The 21,320-nt window shown below is 50.7% G+C and overlaps 1 protein-coding gene across 1 annotated transcript; it reads right to left on the bottom strand.

Moving 5' to 3' along the window:
* Positions 1-8,922: 8,922 nt before the first annotated feature.
* LOC121286089 (uncharacterized protein DDB_G0287625-like) lies at positions 8,923-20,342 on the bottom strand. Its single transcript, XM_041203084.1, has 4 exons — positions 20,127-20,342; positions 18,500-18,628; positions 17,821-17,909; positions 8,923-9,436 (listed from the first exon to the last, which is right to left on the bottom strand). Exons 1-4 carry the CDS (start codon positions 20,340-20,342, stop codon positions 8,923-8,925), a joined length of 948 nt encoding a protein of 315 aa, XP_041059018.1.
* Between the last annotated feature and the right edge of the window lie 978 nt (positions 20,343-21,320).

Below are 21,320 nucleotides of genomic sequence, written 5' to 3'. Positions count from 1 at the left end.
TCTAATTCCTAAGCCTACTTTTGTTCCTACCCTGCTCCTTTACCTACCCGTGCTCCTGCTCCTAATCCTACTCCTACTCCTGCTTTTACTCCTGCTCCTGCTCATACTCCTGCTCCTGCTCTTACTCCTACTCCTGATCCTATTCCTACTCCTATGCTGCTCTTATTCGTGCTCCTTCTCCAACTCCTAATCCTACTCCTACTCCTGCTCATACTCCTACTCCTTCTCCTGGTCTTACACCTGCTCCTGCTCCTACTCCTACTCCTGCTCCTGCTCCAACTCCTGCTCCTGCTCTTACTCCTACTCCCACACCTACTCCTGCTGCTGCTCCTACTCCTGCTGTAACACATACTCCTACCCCTACTCCTGCTCCTACTTCTATTCCTGCTCCTACTCCTACTCCTACTCCTGCTCTTATTCCTACTCCTACTCCTACTCCTGCTCCTGCTCCTACTCCTACTCCTGTTCCTACACCTATTCCTGCTCCTGCTGCTGCTGCTCATACTCCTAGTCCTACTCTGGCTCCTACTATTACTCCTACTCCTAATTCTGCACCTGCACTTACTCCTGCTCCTACTCCTGGTCCTGCTCTTACTCCTACTCCTACATCTATTCCTGCTCTTACTCCTGCTCCTACTCCTGCCCCTGCTCTTAATCCTACTACTACTCCTACTCCTGCTCCTACTCCTTTTCCAAATCCTAATCCTACTCCTGCTCATGCTCTTACTCCTCCTCTGCTCCTAGTCCTGCTCCTGCTCTTGCTCCGAGTCCTGCTCCTGCTCCTACTTCTGCTCATGCTCCTGCTCCTGCTCTTACTCCTACTCCTACTCCTGCTCCTACTCCTACTCCTACCCTGCTCTTACTCCTGCTCCTACTACTGCTCCTACTCTTACACCTTCTCCTGCTCCTACTCCTATTCCTACTCCTGCTCCTACTCCTGCTCCAGCTCTTACTCCTGCTCCTGCTCATGCTACTCTTACTGTTCCTACTCCTGGTCCTGCTCCTACTCTTGCTCCCATTACTACTCCTACTCCTGCTCCTGCTCGTTGTCCTGCTCCTACTCCGGCTCCTACACTTATTCCTACTTCTACTCCTGCTCCTACTCCTACTCCTGCTCCCGCTCTTATTCCTACTCCTACTCCTACTTCTGCTCCTGCTCCTACTCCTGCTCTTACACCTAAGCCTGCTCCTACTCCTATTCCTGCTACTATTCCTACACCTACTCCTGCTCGTACTCCTGCTACTACTCCAGCTCCTGCTCTTACTGCTACTCCTGATCCTACTCCTACTCCTACCGTGCTCTTACTCCTGCTCCTGCTCCAACTCCTAATCCTACTCCTACTCCTTTTCTTACTCCTGCTCCTGCTCCAACTCCTACTCCTACTCCAGCTCATGCTCTTACTCCTCCTCCTGCTCCTACTCCTGTTCCTGCTCTTATTCATACTCCTGCTCCTGCTCTAATTCCTAAGCCTGCTCTTGCTCCTACCCCTGCTCCTACTCCTACTAGTGCTCCTGCTCCTATTCCTAATCCTCCTACTCCCGCTCCTGCACTTATTCCTACTCCTACTCCTGCTCCCGCTCCTACTCCTGCTCCTGCTCCTGTTCCTACACCTATTCCTGCTCCTGCTGCTGCTCATTCTCCTAGTCCTACTCCAGCTCCTCCTATTACTCCTAATCCTAATCCTGCACCTGCACTTACTCCTACTCCTACTCCTGGTCCTGCTCCTGCTCTTACTACTGCTCCTGCTCCTACTCCTGGTCCTGCTCTTATTCCTACTCCTACATCTACTCCTGCTCTTACTCCTGCTCCTGCTCCTACTCCTGCCCCTGCTCTTAATCCTACTACTGCTCCTACTCCTGCTCCTACTCCTATTCCAAATCCTACTCCTACTCCTGCTCATGCTCTTACTCCTCCTCTGCTCCTAGTCCTGCTCCTGCTCTTACTCCGAGTCCTGCTCTGGCTCCTACTTCTCCTCCTGCTCCCGCTCCTGCTCTTACTCCTACTCCTACTCCTGATCCTACTCCTACTCCTACCCTGCTCTTACTCCTGCTCCTACTACTGCTCCTACTCTTACTCCTTCTCCTGCTCCTACTCCTATTCCTACTCCTGCTCCTACTCCTGCTCCAGCTCTTACTCTTACTCCTGCTCCTGCTACTCTTACTGTTCCTACTCCTTGTCCTGCTCCTACTCCGGCTCCTACACTTATTCTTACTTCTACTCCTGCTCCTGCTCCTACTCCTGCTCTTACACCTAAGCCTGCTCCTACTCCTATTCCTGCTACTATTCCTACACCTACTCCTGCTCGTACTCCTGCTACTACTCCAGCTCCTGCTCTTACTCCTACTCCTGATCCTACTCCTACTCCTACCCTGCTCTTACTCCTGCTCCTGCTCCAACTCCTACTCCTACTCCAGCTCATGCTCTTACTCCTCCTCCTGCTCCTACTCCTGTTCCTGCCCTTATTCGTACTCCTGCTCCTGCTCTAATTCCTAAGCCTGCTCTTGCTCCTACCCCTGCTCCTACTCCTACTAGTGCTCCTGCTCCTACTCCTACTCCTGCTCCTACTCCCGCTACTGCTCTTATTCCTACTCCTACTCCTGCTCCCGCTCCTGCTCCTATTCCTACACCTATTCCTGCTCCTGCTGCTGCTCATACTCCTAGTCCTACTCCGGCTCCTACTATTACTCCTACTCCTAATCCTGCACCTGCACTTACTCCTACTCCTACTCCTGCTCCTGCTCTTACTACTGCTCCTGCTCCTACTCCTGGTCCTGCTCTTATTCCTACTCCTACATCTACTCCTGCTCTTACTCCTGCTCCTGCTCCTACTCCTGCCCCTGCTCTTAATCCTACTACTACTCCTACTCCTGCTCCTACTCCTATTCCAAATCCTACTCCTACTCCTGCTCATGCTCTTACTCCTCCTCTGCTCCTAGTCCTGCTCCTGCTCTTACTCCGAGTCCTGCTCCGGCTCCTACTTCTCCTCCTGCTCCCGCTCCTGCTCTTACTACTACTCCTACTCCTGATCCTACTCCTACTCCTACCCTGCTCTTACTCCTGCTCCTACTACTGCTCCTACTCTTACTCCTTCTCCTGCTCCTACTCCTATTCCTACTCCTGCTCCTACTCCTGCTCCAGCTCTTACTCCTACTCCTGCTCCTGCTACTCTTACTGTTCCTACTCCTGGTCCTGCTCCTACTCTTGCTCCCATTACTACTCCTACTCCTGCTCCTGCTCCTTGTCCTGCTCCTACTCCGGCTCCTACACTTATTCCTACTTCTACTCCTGCTCCTGCTCCTACTCCTGCTCTTACACCTAAGCCTGCTCCTACTCCTATTCCTGCTACTATTCCTACACCTACTCCTGCTCGTACTCCTGCTACTACTCCAGCTCCTGCTCTTACTCCTACTCCTGATCCTACTCCTACTCCTACCGTGCTCTTACTCCTGCTCCTGCTCCAACTCCTAATCCTACTCCTACTCCTTTTCTTACTCCTGCTCCTGCTCCAACTCCTACTCCTACTCCAGCTCATGCTCTTACTTCTCCTCCTGCTCCTACTCCTGCACCTGCACTTACTCCTACTCCTACTCCTGCTCCTGCTCTTACTACTACTCCTGCTCCTACTCCTAGTCCTGCTCTTACTCCTACTCCTACACCTACTCCTGCTCTTACTCTTGCTCCTGCTCCTACTCCTGCCCCTGCTCTTAATCCTACTACTACTCCTACTCCTGCTCCTACTCCTGTTCTTACTCCTGCTCCTGCTCCTACTCATACTCCTGCTCTTAATCCTGTTCCTGATCCTACTCCTGCTCCTGCTCTTACTCATATTCCTACTCATACTTCTATTCCTGCTCCTGCTCCTATTCCTACTCCTGCTTCAATTCCTGCTGCTGCTGCTGCTCCTGCTCCTGCTCCTACTCCTATTCCTGCTCCTACTCCTGCTCCTGCTCCTACTCCTGCTGCTGCTCGTACTCCTACTCCTGCTCATATCCCTGCTCCTGCTCCTGCAACTGCTCTTACTCCTACTCCCACACCTACTCCTGCTGCTGCTCCTACTCCTGCTCTAACTCATACTCCTACCCCTACTCCTGCTCCTACTTCTATTCCTGCTCCTGCTCCTACTCCTACTCCTAATCCTACTCCTGCTCTTACTCCTGCTCCTGCTCCTACTCCTGCCCCGCTCTTAATCCTACTACTGCTCCTACTCCTGCTCCTACTCCTGTTCCTACTCCTGATCCTACTCCTACTCCTATGCTGCTCTTATTCCTGCTCCTTCTCCAACTCCTAATCCTACTCCTAATCCTGCTCATACTCCTACTCCTTCTCCTGGTCTTACACCTGCTCCTGCTCCTACTCCTACTCCTGCTCTTACTCCTGCTCCTGCTCCAACTCCTGCTCCTGCTCCTGCTCTTACTCGTACTCCCACACCTACTCCTTCTGCTCCTACTCCTGCTCTAACTCATACTCCTACCCCTACTCCTGCTCCTACTTCTATTCCTGCTCCTACTCCTACTCCTACTCCTACTCCTGCTCTTACTCCTGCTCCTGCTCCTACTCCTGCTCTTACTCCTGCTTCTGCTCCTACTCCTACTCCTGCTCCTGCAACTGCTCTTACTCCAACTCCTGCTCCTACTCCTGCTCCTGATCTTATTCCTACTCCTACTCCTACTCCTACTCCTGCTATTACTCCTGCTCCTGCTCCAATTCCTACTCGTAGTCCTACGCCTGCTCCTACTCCTAGTCCTACTCCTACTCCTACTCCTGTTCCTGCTCCTGCCCCTGCTCTTACTCCTACTCCTACTCCTACGCATACTCCTGCTCCTACTTCTATTCCTGCTCGTTCACCTGCTCTTCCTCCTGCTCCTACCCCTACCCCTACTCCTGCTTTTACTCCTGCTCTTCCTACTACTCCTGCTCCTACTCCAGCTCCTGCTCTTACTTCTTTTGCTACTCCTGATCCTACATCTACTCCTACCCTGCTCTTACTCCTGCCCCTGCTCCAAATCTTAATCCTACTCCGACTCCTGCTTCTACTCCTACTCCTTCTCCTGGTCTTACATCTGCTCCTGCTCCTACTCCTGCTCCTGATCTTATTCCTACTCCTACTCCTGCTCCTGCTCCTACTCGTGCTCCTGATGTTATTCCTCCTCCTATTCCTAATCCTACTCCTGCTCTAACTCCTGCTCCTACTCTTATTCCTACTGCTACTCCTGCTCCTACACCTACTCCTGCTCCTGCACATATTCCTACTCCTACTCCTGCTCCCGCTCCTACTCCTGCTCTAACTCCTGCTCCTACTCTTATTCCTACTGCTACTCCTGCTCATACTCCTAGTCCTACTCCGGCTCCTACTATTACTCCTACTCCTTCTCCTGCTCCTACTCCTATTCCTACTCCTGCTCCTACTCCTGCTCCAGCTCTTACTCCTACTCCTGCTCCTGCTACTCTTACTGTTCCTACTCCTGCTCCCGCTCCTACTCCTGCTCCTGCTCCTGTTCCTACACCTATTCCTGCTCCTGCTGCTGCTCATACTCCTAGTCCTACTCCGGCTCCTACTATTACTCCTACTCCTTCTCTTGCTCCTACTCCTATTCCTACTCCTGCTCCTACTCCTGCTCCAGCTCTTACTCCTACTCCTGTTCCTGCTACTCTTACTACTCCTACTCCTGCTCCTGCTCCTTGTCCTGCTCCTACTCCGGCTCCTACACTTATTCCTACTTCTACTCCTGCTCCTGCTCCTACTCCTGCTCCCGCTCTTATTCCTACTCATACTCCTACTCCTGCTCCTACTCCTGCTCTTACACCTAAGCCTGCTCCTACGCCTATTCCTGCTACTATTCCTACACCTACTCCTGCTCCTACTCCTGCTACTAATCCAGCTCCTGCTCTTACACCTACTCCTGATCCTACTCCTACTCCTACCGTGCTCTTACTTCTGCTCCTGCTCCAACTCCTAATCCTACTCCTACTCCTTTTCTTACTCCTGCTCTTGCTCCAACTCCTACTCCTACTCCATCTCAAGCTCTTACTCCTCCTCCTGCTCCTACTCCTGCTCCTGCTCTTATTCCTACTCCTGCTCCTGCTCTAATTCCTAAGCCTACTTTTGTTCCTACCCTGCTCCTTTACTTACCCGTGCTCCTGCTCCTAATCCTACTCCTACTCCTGCTTTTACTCCTGCTCCTGCTCCTACTCCTGCTCCTGCTCTTACTCCTACTCCTGATCCTACTCCTACTCCTATGCTGCTCTTATTCCTGCTCCTTCTCCAACTCCTAATCCTACTCCTAATCCTGCTCATACTCCTACTCCTTCTCCTGGTCTTACACCTGCTCCTGCTCCTACTCCTACTCCTGCTCTTACTCCTGCTCCTGCTCCAACTCCTGCTCCTGCTCTTACTCGTACTCCCACACCTACTCCTTCTGCTCCTACTCCTGCTCTAACTCATACTCCTACCCCTACTCCTGCTCCTACTTCTATTCCTGCTCCTACTCCTACTCCTGCTCTTACTCCTGCTCCTGCTCCTACTCCTGCTCTTACTCCTGCTCCTGATCCTACTCCTACTCCTGCTCCTGCTCTTATTCACACTCGTACTCCTGCTCCTACTCCTGCTCTTACTCCTACTCCAGCTCCTGCTCCTGCTCCTACTCCTGCTCCTACACCTGCTCGAACACCTGCTCTTAACTCTAGTCCTGCTCCTGCTCCTGCTCTTACTCCTGCTCCTGGTCCTGCACTTACTCCTACTTCTACTCCTACTCGTGCTCCTGCTCCTACCCCTGCTCTTACACCTACTCCTGCGACTACTCCTATTCCTGCTACTATTCCAACTCCTAATCCTACTCCTCCTTTTCTTACTCCTGCTCCTGCTCCAACTTTTACTCCTACTCCAGCTCATGCTCTTACTCCTCCTCCTGCTCCTACTCCTGTTCCTGCCCTTATTCATACTCCTGCTCCTGCTCTAATTCCTAAGCCTGCTCTTGCTCCTACCCCTGCTCCTACTCCTACTAGTGCTCCTGCTCCTACTCCTACTCCTGCTCCTACTCCCGCTCCGGCTCTTATTCCTACTCTTACTCCTGCTCCCGCTCCTGCTCCCGTTCCTACACCTATTCCTGCTCCTGCTGCTGCTCATAGTCCTAGTCCTACTCCGGCTCCTACTATTACTCCTACTCCTAATCCTGCGCCTGCACTTACTCCTACTCCTGCTCCTGCTCTTACTACTGCTCCTGCTCCTACTCCTGGTCCTGCTTTTACTCCTACTCCTACATCTACTCCTGCTCTTACTCCTGCACCTGCTCCTACTCCTGCCCCTGCTCTTAATCCTACTACTACTCCTACTACTGCTCCTACTCCTGTTCTTACTCCTACTCCTGCTCCTACTCCTGTTCTTACTCCTGCTCCTGCTCCTACTCATACTCCTGCTCTTAATCCTGTTCCTGATCCTACTCCTGCTCCTGCTCTTACTCATACTCCTACTCATACTTCTATTCCTGCTCCTACTCCTATTCCTACTCCTGCTTCAACTCCTGCTGCTGCTGCTGCTCCTACTCCTGCTCCTACTCCTATTCCTGCTCCTACTCCTGCTCCTGCTCTTATTCCTACTCCTACTCCAGCTGCTGCTCTTGTTCCTACTCCTACTCCTGCTCCTGCTCCTACTCCTGCTCCTGCTCTTATTCCTACTCCTGCTCCTGCTCTAATTCCTAAGCCTACTTTTGTTCCTACCCTGCTCCTTTACCAACCCGTGCTCCTGCTCCTAATCCTACTCCTACTCCTGCTTTTACTCCTGCTCCTGCTCATACTCCTGCTCCTGCTCTTACTCCTACTCCTGATCCTACTTCTACTCCTATGCTGCTCTTATTCGTGCTCCTTCTCCAACTCCTAATCCTACTCCTACTCCTGCTCATACTCCTACTCCTTCTCCTGGTCTTACACCTGCTCCTGCTCCTACTCCTACTCCTGCTCCTACTCCTGCTCCGGCTCCAACTCCTGCTCCTGCTCTTACTCCTAATCCCACACCTACTCCTGCTCCTACTTCTATTCCTGCTCCTACTCCTACTCTTACTCCTGCTCTTACTCCTCCTGCTGCTCCTACTCCTGCTCTTACTCCTGCTCCTGATCCTACTCCTACTCCTGCTCCTGCTCTTATTCCTACTCCTACTCCTGCTCCTACTCCTGCTCTTAGTCCTACTCCTGCTCCTGCTCCTGCTCCTACTCCTGCTCCTACACCTGCTCCTGCTCGAACTCCTGCTCTTAATTCTACTCCTGCTCCTGCTCCTGCTCTTACTCCTGCTCCTGGTCCTGCACTTACTCCTACTTCTACTCCTACTCGTGCTCCAGCTCCGACTCCTGCTCTTACACATACTCCTGCTACTACTCCTATTCCTGCTACTATTCTTACTCCTACTCCTGCTCCTACTCCTGCTCCTGCTCCTGCTGCTGCTCTTACTCCTACTCCGGCTCCTGGTCTTACTCCTACTCCTACTCCTGCTCCTGCTCCTGCTCCTGCTCCTACTCCTGCTCCTGCTCCTACTTTTGCTCCTAATCCTACTCCTACTCCAGTTCCTACTTCTATTCCTGTTCCTACTCCTGCTCTTACACCTACTCCTGCTACTACTCCTATTCCTGCTACTATTCCTACTCCTACTCCTGCTCCTACTCCTGTTCCTGCTCCTGCTGCTGCTCTTACTCCTACTCCGGCTCCTGGTCTTACTCCTACTCCTACTCCTGCTCCTGCTCCTGCTCCTGCTCCTACTCCTGCTCCTGCTCCTACTTTTGCTCCTAATCCTACTCCTACTCCAGTTCCTATTTCTATTCCTGTTCCTACTCCTGATCCAACTCCTGCTCCTGCTCTTACTCCTACTCCTAATACTGCTCCTGCTCCTGCTCCTACTCCTAATACTGCTCCTACTCCTGCTGCTGCTCGTACTCCTTCACCTGCTCATATCCCTGCTCCTGCTCCTACTCCTGCTCCTGCTCCAATTCCGACTCGTAGTCCTACGCCTGCTCCTACTCCTATTCCTGCTCCTATTCCTATTCCTGCCCATCCTCCAGCTCCTGCTCCTGCTCTTACTCCTACTCCTACTCCTACTCCTGCTCCTGCAACTGCTCTTACTCCAACTTCTGCTCCTACTCCTGCTCCTGATCTTATTCCTACTCCTACTCCTACTCCTACTCCTGCTCTTACTCCTGCTCCTGCTCCAATTCCTACTCGTAGTCCTATGCCTGCTCCTACTCCTACTCCTGCTCCTACTCCTACTCCTGTTCCTGCTCCTGCCCCTGCTCTTACTCCTACTCCTACTCCTACGCATACTCCTGCTCCTACTTCTATTCCTCCTCGTTCTCGTGCTCTTCCTCCTGCTGCTACCCCTACCCCTACTCCTGCTTTTACTCCTGCTCTTCCTACTACTCCTGCTCCTACTCCAGCTCCTGCTCTTACTCCTACTGCTACTCCTGATCCTACACCTACTCCTACCCTCTCTTACTCCTGCCCCTGCTCCAACTCTTAATCCTACTCCGACTCCTGCTTCTACTCCTACTCCTTCTCCTGGTCTTACATCTGCTCCTGCTCCTACTCCTGCTCCTGATCTTATTCCTACTCCTACTCCTGCTCCTGCTCCTACTCGTGCTCCTGATGTTATTCCTCCTCCTAATCCTACTCCTACTCCTGCTCTAACTCCTGCTCCTACTCTTATTCCTACTCCTACTCCTGCTCCTACACCTACTCCTGCTCCTGCTCTTATTCCTACTCCTACTCCTGCTCCTGCTCCTACTCCTGCTCCTGCTCTTATTCCTACTCCTACTCCTACTCCTGCTCCTGCTCCTGCTCCTACTCCTACTCCTGCTCCTGCTCTTATTCCTACTCCTGCTCCTGTTCCTACACCTACTCCTGCTCTGCTGCTGCTCTTACTCCTACTCCGGCTCCTACACCTGCTCCTGTTCTTACTCCTACTCCTAATCCTGCTCTTGCTCCTACTCCTCCTCCTGCATTTACTGCTACTCCTACTCCTACCCCTGCTCCTACTCCTGCACTTACTCCTGCTCCTGCTTCTATTCCTGCTGCTGCTCCTACTCCAACTCCTAATTCTACACCTGCTCTTACTCCTGATCCTGCTCCAACTCCTGCTCTTACTCCTACTCTTACCAATACTCCTGCTCCTACTTCTATTCCTGCTCCTACTCTTACTCCTACTCCTGCACTTACTCCTGTTCCTGCTCCTACTCCTGCTCTTACTCCTGCTCCTACTCCTACTCCTATTCCTGCTCCCACTACTACTCCTACTCCTGCTCCTACTTCTATTCCTGCTTCTACTCCTGCTCCTGCTCTTAATCTTACTCCTAATCCTGCTCTTATTCCTACTGCTACTCCTACCCCTGCTCCTACTCCTGCACTTACTCCTGCTCCTGCTCCTACTCCTGCTCCTGCTCTTAATCCTACTCCTACGCCTGCTCCCAAACCTACTCCTGCTCCTGCTCCTGCTCCTACTCCTGCTCCTGCTCTTGCTCCTACTCCTACTCCTGCACCTACTCTTACTCCTGCACCTACTCTTGCACCTACTCCTGCTCCTACACCTGCTCCTGCTCTTACTCCTACTCTTACCCATACTCCTGCTCCTACTTCTATTCCTGCTGCTGCTCCTACTCCAACTCCTAATTCTACACCTGCTCTTACTCCTGATCCTGCTCCAACTCCTGCTCTTACTCCTACTCTTACCCATACTCCTGCTCCTACTTCTATTCCTGCTGCTACTCTTACTCCTACTCCTGCACTTACTCCTGCTCCTGCTCCACTCCTGCTCTTACTCCTGCTCCTACTCCTACTCCTATTCCTGCTCCCACTACTACTCCTACTCCTGCTCCTACTTCTATTCCTGCTTCTACTCCTGCTCCTGCTCTTAATCTTACTCCTAATCCTGCTCTTATTCCTACTGCTACTCCTACTCCTGCTCCTACTCCTGCTCCTGCTCCTGCTCCTACACTTACTCCTGCTCCTGCACTTAGGAGCAGGTGTAGGAGTAAGAGCAGGAGCAGATGCAGGAGCAGGAGTAGGAGTAAGAGCAGGAGCAGGAGTAGGAGCAGGAGTAGGGGAAGGAGCAGGAACAGGAGTAGGAGCAGGAGTAGGAGATGGAGCAGGAGTAGCAGTAAAAGCAGGAGTAGGAGCAGGAGAAGGAGTAGGAGTAAGAGCAGGAGCAGGAGTAAGTGTAGGAGCAGGAGCAGGAGCAGGACTAGGAGCAGGAGTAGGAATAGCAGTAGGAATAAGAGCAGGAGTAGGAGTAAGATTAAGAGCAGAAGCAGGAGTAGGAGCAGGAATAGAAGTAGGAGCAGGAGTAGGAGTAGTAGTGGGAGCAGGAATAGGAGTAGGAGTAGGAGCAGGAGTAGGAGCAGGAGCGGGAGCAGGAGTAGCAGTAAGAGCAGGAGCAGGAGCAGGAGTAGCAGTAAGAGCAGGAGTAGGAGCAAGACCAGGAGTAGGAGCAGGAGCAGGAGTAGGAGCAGGAGTAGGAGTAGGAGCAGGAGTAGGAGTAGTAGTGGGAGCAGGAATAGGAGTAGAGGCAGGAGCAGCAGTAGGAGTAGGAGCAGGAGCAGGACCAGGAGTAGGAGTAGGAGTAGGAGCAGGAGCAGGAGCAGGAGTAGGAGTAGGACTAGGAGCAGGAGCAGGAGCAGGAGCAGGAGAGGAGTAGGAGTAGGAGCAGGGGCAGGAGAAGGAGCAGGAGCAGGAAAGGAGTAGGAGCAGGAGTAGGAGTAGTAGTGGGAGCAGGAATAGGAGTAGAGGCAGGAGCAGCAGTAGGAGTAGGAGCAGGAGCAGGACCAGGAGTAGGAGTAAGAGCAGGAGTAAGAGCAGGAGCAGGAGCAGGAGTATGAGATGGAGCAGGAGCAAGAGTAGGAGCAGGAGCAGGAGTAGAAGTAGGAGTAGGACTAGGAGCAGGAGTAAGAGCAGGAGCAGGAGAGGAGTAGGAGTAGGAGCAGGAGTAGCAGTAAAAGCAGGAGCAGGAGAAGGAGTAGGAGTAGAAGTAGGAGCAGGAGCAGGAGAAGGAGCAGGAGCAGGAGAGGAGTAGGAGATGGAGCAGGAGTAGCAGTAAAAGCAGGAGCAGGAATAAGACCAGGAGCAGGAGTAGGAGTAAAACAGGAGCAGGATCAGGAGTAGGAGTAAGAGCAGGAGCAGGAGCAGGAGTAGGAATAGGAGCAGGAGTAGGAGCAGGAGTAGGCGCAGGAGTAGGAGCAGGAACAGAAGTAGGAGCAGGAGTAGGAGTAGGAGAAGGAGCAGCAGTAGGAGCAGGTGTAGGAGTAAGAGCAGGAGCAGGAGCAGGAGTAGGAGTAGGAGTAGGAGTAGGACTAGGAGCAGGAGTAGGAGCAGGAGCAGGAGAAGGAGCAGGAGCAGGAGAGGAGTAGGAGATGGAGCAGGAGTAGCAGTAAAAGCAGGAGCAGGAGCAGGAGTAGGAGCAGGAGCAGGAGTAGGAGTAAAACAGGAGCAGGACCAGGAGTAGGTGTAAGAGCAGGAGCAGGAGCACGAATAAGAGCAGGAGTAGGAGCAGGAGAAGGAGTAGGAGTAGGAATAAACGTAGGAGTAGAGGTAGGATTAAGAGCAGGAGCAGGAGTAGGAGAAGGAATAGAAGTAGGAGCGGGATTAGGAGCAGGAGCAGGAGAAGGAGCAGGAGCAGGAGCAGTAATAGGAGTAGGAGTAAGAGCAGGAGAGGAGTAGGAGTAAGAGAAGGATCAGGAGTAGGAGCAGGAGCAGGAGAAGGAGCCGGCACAGGAGCAGGAGTAGGAGTAGGAGCGGGTTTAGGAGCAGGCGTAGGAGTTGGATTAAGAGCAGGAGCAGGAGTAGGAGCAGGAGCTGCTCCTGCTCTTACTCCTACTCCTACTCCTACTCCTGCTCCTATTCCTGCTTCTACTCTTGCTCCTGCTCCTACTCCTACTCCTGCTCCTGTTCCTACTCCTGCTCCTGTTCCTACTCCTGCTCCTGCTCTTACTCCTACTCCTGCTCCTGCTCATCCTGCTACTTCTCCTACTGCTGCTCCTACTCCTACTCCTACTCCTGCTCCTTCTTCTGTTCCTGCTCCTACTCCTGCTCCTACTTTTATTTCTACTCCTGCTCCTGCTCCTGCTCTTACTTCTACTACTGCTCCTGCTCCTGCTCTTATTCCTACTCCTCATCCTACTCCTGCACCTACTCCTGCTCCTTCTCCTACTCCTACTCCTACTCCAGCTCTTATTCCTACGTCTTCTCCTATTTATATTCCTGCTCTTACTCCTACTCCTACTCCTGCTCCTACTCCTATTCCTGCTCTTACTCCTACTCCTGCGCCTGCTCCTGCTCCATCTCCAACTGCTGATCCTGCTGCTGCTCCTGCTCCTGCTCCTGCTCGTGCTCTTACTCCTACTCCTGCTCCTGCTCCTGCTCCTGCTCTTACTCCTGCTACTCCTGGTCCTGCTCCTGCTCCTACTCCTGCTCCTACTACTGCTCCTACTCCTATTCCTGCTCCTACTCCTGCTCCTGCCCCTACTCTTATTACTACTCCTGCTCCTGCTCCTGCTCCTACTCCTACTCCTACTCCTACTCCTGCTCCTGCTCTTACTCCTACTCCTGCTCCTGCTCTTACTTCTACTCCTGCTCCTGCTCCTGCTCTTACTCCTACTCCTGCTCCTGCTCCTGCTCCTACTCCTACTCCTATTCCTTCTCCTACTCCTGCTCCTGCGCATACTCCTGCTCTTGCTCCTACTCCTGCTGCTGCTCCTTCCCCTGCTCTTACTCCTATTCCTGGTCCTGCTCCTACTCCTACTCCTACTCTTGTTCCTACTCCTGCTCCTGCACCTACTCCTGCTCTTACTTCTACTCCTGCTCCTGCTCTTATTTTATCTCCTGCTCCTGCTCTTACTCCCACTCTGACTCCTGCTCCTTCTCCTACTCCTGCTCCTGCTGCTGCTCCTGCTCCTACCTCTGCTCCTACACATACTCCTGCCCGTACTCCTATTCCTGCTCCCGCTACTACTCCTAATCCTGTTCCTACTCCTGCTTCTGCTCCTACTCCTGCTCCTGCTCCTGCTCTTACTCCTACTCCTACTCTTGCTCTTATTCCTACTCCTACTCCTACTCCTGCTCCTGCTCCTGCTCCTTCTCTTACTCCCACTCCTGGTCCTGCTCATGCTCCTGCTCTCGCTTTTATCCTACTCCTGCTCCTGCTCCTACTCCTGCTCCTGCTCTTACTCCTACTCCTGCTACTGCTCTTACTCCTACTCCTGCTCCTGCTCCTGCACCTGCTCTTACTCCTTCTCTTGCTCCTGCTTTTACTCCTTCTCCTGCTCCGGCTCCTACTGCTGCTCCTGCTCTTACTCCTGCTCCTGCTTCTGCTCCTACTCCTGCTCCTTCTCCTGCTCCTGCTCCTACTACTGCTCCTACTCCTACTCCTAGTCCTGCACCAACTTCTATTCCTGCTCCTACTCCTGCTCATACTCCTTCTGCTATTACTCCTACTCCTACTCCTGCTCTTATTCCTACTCCTACTTCTGCTCCTACTCCTGCTCCTACTCTTGCTCTTACGCCTACTGCTGCTCCGGCTCCTGCTCCTACTCCTGCTCTTACTCCAACTCCTTCTCCTGCTCCTGCTCTTGCTTTTACTCCTACTCCTCCTGCTCCTGCTCCTGCTCCTGCTCCTGCTCCTCCTCCTACTTCTGCTCCTGCTCCTGCTCCTGCTCTTACTCCAACTCCTTCTCCTGCTCCTGCTCTTGCTTTTACTCCTACTCCTCCTACTTCTGCTCCTGCTCCTACTCCTGCTCTTACTCCTGCTCCTGCTCCTGCTCCTGCTCCTGCTCTTACTCCTACTCCTGCTCCTGCTCCTACTCCTACTCCAGCTCTTATTCCTACGCCTACTCCTACTTATATTCCTGCTCCTACCCCTACTCCTGCTCCTGCTCCTACTCTTACTCCGACCGTTACTCTTACTCCTGCTCTTACTTCTATTCCTGCTCCTACTCCTACTCCTACTCCTGCTCCTGCTCCTGCTCCTGCTATTATTCCTACTCCTGCTCCTGCTCCTGCTCTTACTCCTACTCCTACTCCTGCTCTTACTCCTACTCCTGCTCCTACTGCTGCTACTGCTCCTGCTCTTACTCCTACTCTGACTCCTGCTCCTGCTCCTGCTCTTACTCCTACTCCGACTCCTGCTCCTTCTCCTGCTCCTGCACCTGCTCCATCTCCTACTCCTGCTTCTGCTGCTGCTCCTGCACCTACTCCTGCCCCTACTCCTATTCCTGCTCCCAGTACTACTCCTAATCCTGCTCCTACTCCTGCTTCTGCTCCTACTACTACTCCTGCTCCTGCTCCTGCTCCTGCTCCTGCTCTTACTCCTACTCATACTCCTGCTCTTATTCCTACTCCTACTCCTACTCCTGCTCCTACTCCTGCTCCTGCTCGTCCTCCTACTTCTGCTCCTGCTCCTGCTCTTGCTCTTACACCTTCTCCTGCTCCTGCTTCTGTTATTACTCCTACTCCTAAACCTGCTCTTATTCCTACTCCTACTCCTACTTCTGCTCCTACTCCTGCTCTTACGCCTACTCCTGCTCCAGCTCCTGCTCCTACTCTCGCTCTTACTCCAATCCTTCTCCTGCTCCTGCTCCTGCTTTTACTCCTACTCCTTCTCCTGCTCCTACTCCTGCTCCTGCTCCTACTCCTGCTCCTGCACTTACTCCTGCTCCTGCTCCTGCTCTTACTCCTTCTCCTGCTCCTGCTCTTACTCCTACTCCTACTCCTGCTCCTGCTGCTGTTCCTGCTCCTGCTCTTCCTCCTACTCCTACTCCTGCTCCTATTCCTGCTCCTTCTTCTACTCTTGCTCCTGCTCCTACTCCTACTCCTATTCTTGCTCCTACTCTTATTCCTACTCCTGCTCCTGTTCCTACTCCTGCTCCTGCTCTTACTCCTACTCCTGCTCCTGCTCATGCTCCTACTCCTGCTTCTGCTCCTACTGCTGCTCCTACTCCTACTCCTGCTCCTTCTTCTGTTCCTGCTCCTACTTTTACTCCTACTCCTGCTCCTTCTCCTGCTCTTATTCCTACTCCTACTCCTGCACCTACTCCTACTCCTGTTCCTTCTCCTCCTCCTCCTCCAGCTCTTACTCCTACTCCTGCTCCTGCTCTTACTCCTACTCCTACTCCTACTCCTGCTCCTGCTCCTACTCCTACTCCTACTCCTACTCCAACTCTTATTCCTACATCTACTCCTACTTATATTCCTGCTCCTACTCCTACTCCTGCTCCTGCTCCTACTCTTACTCCTACTCTTATTCCTGCTCCTACTTCTATACTGCTCCTGCTCCTACTCCTACTCATGCTCCTTCTCCTGCTCCTGCTCCTGCTCTTACTCCTACTCCTGCTGCTGCTCCTGCTCCATCTCCTACTCCTATTCCTGCTCCTACTTCTGCTCCTGTTCCATCTCCTACTCCTGCTCCTACTCCTATTCCTGCTCCTGCTCCTGCTTTTACTCCTACTCCTGGTCCTGCTCCTGCTCTTACTCCTACTCCTGCTCTTACTCCTACTCCTGCTCCTGCTCCTGCTCCTGCTCTTACTCCTTCTCCTGCTCCTGCTCTTACTCCTGCACCTGCTCCTGCCCCTACTCCTGCTCCTACTCCTGCTCCTACTCCTGCTCTTACTCCTACTCCTACTCCTGCCCCTGCTCCTACTCCTGCTCCTACTTCTATTCCTGCTCCTACTCCTACTCCTGCTGCTGCTCCTACTCCTACTCCTGCTCCTACTTCTATTCCTACTCCTGCTCCTGCTCTTACTCCTACTCCTGCTCCTGTCTCCTCCTGCTCCTGCTTCTACTCCTTCTCCTACTCCTACTCCTACTCCTTCTCCTGCTCCTACTCCTACTCCTGCTCCTACTCCTGCTCCTACTCCTGCTCCTACTCCTGCTCCTACTCCTGCTCCTACTCCTGCTCCTACTCCTGCTCCTACTCCTACTCCTGCCTACTCCTGCTCCTGCTCCTAGTCCTACTTCTGCTCCTGCTCCCGCTACTGCTCCTACTTCTACTCCTGCTCCTACTCCTACTCCCTATGTTCCTATGTGCCATGGAGTCTCTGATAGCTCAGTTGCAGAGAACAAATACTATTCCTACAAATGGTATAATGAATAGGATAGATTGTTTATCACATCCAATGTAGTATCTGCTGTAAATAATACTTAACTTGGAAAGAGTTACCTTGTTTAAGCAGTTAACAGTATTTCCTAGTCTTGATCAGCCTATAAACACCTTTACTGTAATCACTGATATGTAACCAACATCAGAGCTTCTGACATCTTATTGAAAAGTCTCAAATTCTTTTCTCAGTGCAGTTCATTAAGATAATCACAGTCTATTGCAGAAAATCTATTTGTGAGGATGCATTAACTAATTATCAGCAGGAACACAGAAACTGACATTCAGCCTGTTGCAGAGTAAAACATTGTGTACAGTGACTCTCCTCCCTGCCCCACAAATCTGCCTCAATGATGGTGGAGCAGGAAATTGGCAATGGTAGGAATGAAAAGCACTTTGAATGTTTTGTCCTGAGGATACTCCACATTTGAGCATTCAGTGATACCTGTATGGAAAGTGTTGATTCAGCCCTGATAGACCAGAGAATACTTCCTCTGAATTGGATCCCTTGCTGATGGAAATAGGCATCCACTATCAATCATGTATCTAAATAAATTGATATTTCTTTATGCATCATTGAATCTTATGAGATGTGAAAAACAAAAAATTGCTTTCCATTCTATAATTCTTGCCAATGTGATGACATATTAATATTTTAAGTTCTGCACGTTTCGGCAGAATTTTCGGAGGAGTCAGTGAACATACATCGAAGTGGTTGTGACTTCCTCCAAGTTGTAACAGAAAGTAAAGGCTATCATTGGTCTACATTTCTTGAAATATTTCCCTTGAACTATCTGTTGGGAATTTATAAATACAACTTCCGGCAGCATGATATATCTTCATGTAAACATTCATTTACCTTTTTTTTATTCATTCATGGGATGGGGCATCGCTGGCTAGGCCAGAATTTATTGCCCATCGCTAACTTCCTTGAGAACTGAGAGGTCATTGCAGAGGGAAGTTAAGAGTCAACCCCATTAGTGTGGGTCTGGAGTCACATGTAGGCCAGTCCAGGTTAAAGGACGGCAAATTTCTTTCCCTAAAGTGAACCAGATGATTTACAGCAATCGACAGCAGCTTCATGGTCATCATTAGGCTTTTAGTTCCAGATTTTTTATTGAATTCAAATTTCACCTTCTCCCATGGTAGGAATCGAACCCGAGTCCCTAGAGCATTACCCTGGGTTTTATGTTTTAGGTTATCAGGTTTGCTTTGCCCAGGAAACATTAGCTGCCCCCTTCCCCTTGATATTAACACATTAGTTGGTGCTTGAAACAATACAGGCAAAGATAACAATTAACTGAATAAACACTGGTAGTTTATTGGAACTAAGAACAAGGCACTAACACTAGTGACATCTCTCTCATTTCAAGCACACCCCCACTTGTAAGTAGCATTTCAGCACCTCCTCCAAATAAGTGAAGCGTTCCTTGTCAGCTAGTCCAGTAACTAAGACATCATCCATATAAACAATGACACCGGGAAGTCCTTGAAGTAGATTTTCCATGGTACGCTACAAAATAGCACATGCTGATGAGACCCCAAAGGGTAGGCGAGTATATTGGTACAATCCTCGATGTGTATTAATGGTCACAAATTCCTTGGAGTCTCCTTCAAACTCTACCTCTACCTACCTCCCCCACTGCCAATTTCAAATATAATTCATCAATCTTCGCTAACGGATGTCTATTAAGTTTAGCTACTCTGTTTACAGTTAACTTATGGTCACTGCATAAGTAATCACTTTGGTCTGGCTTCAGTCCGGGCACTCTGGGTGCTGCCCACGTGGAAAATCGCACCGGTTGTAACATACCTAACTTTTCCAGCCTGTTTATCTCGGTCTCGACCTTGTCCCGTAGAGCATGAGGGACTGATCTGGCTCTGATAATTCTGGGGCTTGCATTAGGGTCTACGTAAATTTTGGCTTCTAGCCCACGAATTCTTCCTAGCTTATCACTGAAAATGGATGTGTACTTCTGTAATAATTCCGGTAAGTTTTTTGTTCTGATTTGAAAGATCTCGACCCATCTCAATTTAATCTTTTTGAGCCAGTTGCAACCAATTAAACTGGGGCCAACCCCAGTTAATATCAAAAGGGGTAAATTTACAGACGGAACCCCACAGTGCACCAGGATTTGGCATATCTCTTTCACTCTTATTTCTTCACCCATATATGTTTTTAATTTAATGTTTGATTCTTCCAAATTTAAAGGATGGACTCCTTTATTCAAGTCTCTGGATGTATGTTCTCCTATGACAGACATTGATGTCCCAGTACTGACCTCCATCTTCTTGGGTTATTCATTGACTAATGACTACCTGGTTTGGCTCAGTTCTACCCACTTTCAGATTGAATAATGAACAGATGTCCGATTCTGCTTCCTCTGGTTCCTCAATCAGACAGATTTCCTGATTCCTACCTTTGACTTTAAAATGCTGCCTCAGTCTATCTTTGCAGTATCACATTATGTGATCATTGTGGGGGCAGAAAAAGCATTCGATATTTCTGAACTGTCGATCAGACTGCAGGCTGCCTGGATGCATTTCTCTCATTAATGTCGTGGGTTTTCACTGTCATACTGTTGTTCTTCAATGGTCTGTACATAGTGGGCATTTCCTACCTTTCTGCAGAGTCCGACATTTTTGCGCCTTTCGTTCCAGGCCCTGCCCACCCTACAAGATGTACGGTGCTATTTTGTGTATCTTTTATTGCCTCCGAGTCTCTCTCCCAGCCTCTTCATGGCTGTTGCCAATTCTAATGCCTTACTGAAGTCCAGTTTAGTCTCAGATAGCAATTGATTTTGAATAGCATTGTCCCTGATTCCACATGGCAATCGGTCTCTCAACATGTCATTAATTGAAGTCCCGAACACACAATATTCCATTAATTCCTTTAAAGCAGCAATATAGCCAGTGATTGTCTCTCCTGGAAGCCTATTCCTCCAATTGAATTTGAAACGCTGCATAGTGACTGAGAGCTTTGGCTTCAGGTAGTTTTTTACAATGTTTACTAACTCGTCGAAAGTCTTGGTATTGGGCGTGTTAGGTGACGTGAAGCTGTGGATCAGCCCATATGTTTTGCTCCTGCATGTGGACAAAAGAATCGCCCTCTTGTTGTCCTCCCCCGCAATGTCATTAGCGATAAAGAAGAACACTAGGCATTCGACGTAATGAGACCAATCATCAGAAACGGGGTCGAATGGCCCAAGATGCCCAAACCGCAGCATATTTGGTGACTATGGAGACTGCGCTTTCTAACAGCTTTCAACGTAATGGTGAAGCAATGTAGCTGGGTTTCTGCGGTTTTCTTGATTGCCGTCAATTGATCTGGTTTATCCTTATCACCAGTTTTATGTTTTTTTGGTTATCAGGTTCACTTTGTCCAGTGAACGCTAGCTGCACCCTTGACATTAACACATTAGTTGGTGCTTGAAACAATACAGGCAGAGACCGATTAACTGAACAAACACTGGTGGTTTATTGGAACTAAGAACAGGTCACTAACACCATGTGTGCTTCTTCAATCACCCCTAGCTCGAGACTTCCAGCTACGCATGAAGCCCGCGCTGTGTAGTGATTGGCCAATACAGTCACATGTTCAACTAATTAAATTCTCTTAAAGGTAAGTAGAACTCCACATAACCATCTTGGGAGCAGAATTTTGCCGTCGGTGAGCAGGGGGCAGGGCCCGCTCGCCGATGTGTAAACTGACACGTGATGATGCCGGGAGGAACCCCCAACATCATCCTGCCCCATTTAAATTTTCAGGAAGGCGGGGGCGCAGCAAAATCAGCTGTGTGCCCGGCGACTTGTCAATGGCCAGTTGAGACAGATCAATTAAAGTACTTAGTCTACCTGCCCGTCCAACCTTAAGGTTGGTGGGCAGACCAGGAGCTCCGGGGTCAAACAGATAAAAGATGAAACCTCATCCACAGGTAGGATGAGGTTTTATGCAGGGTTTTAAAATTTTTAATAAAATTATTATGTTAATTATGAACATGTCCCATCTCATGTGACATTGTCACATGAGGGAGACATGTTAGAGAATTTACTTCTTGCTGTTTTTAAAATTTTTAAAAGTGTAAGCGATCTCCCTGAGGCAGCACTTGGCCTCAGGGAGATGTGCGCTCTGTCGTGTGCATGCATGAAAGAGCGCACTCTTGTTTTCAAGGAATCCCCGCCCCCCCCCCCCCGCCCCCTTCAAC

This window comes from Carcharodon carcharias, chromosome 13 (genome assembly GCF_017639515.1).
Source record: "Carcharodon carcharias isolate sCarCar2 chromosome 13, sCarCar2.pri, whole genome shotgun sequence".
NCBI lineage: Eukaryota > Metazoa > Chordata > Chondrichthyes > Lamniformes > Lamnidae > Carcharodon > Carcharodon carcharias.
Note: the sequence above shows the minus strand (reverse complement) of the source record. Positions and strands in the feature narration are given on the sequence as shown.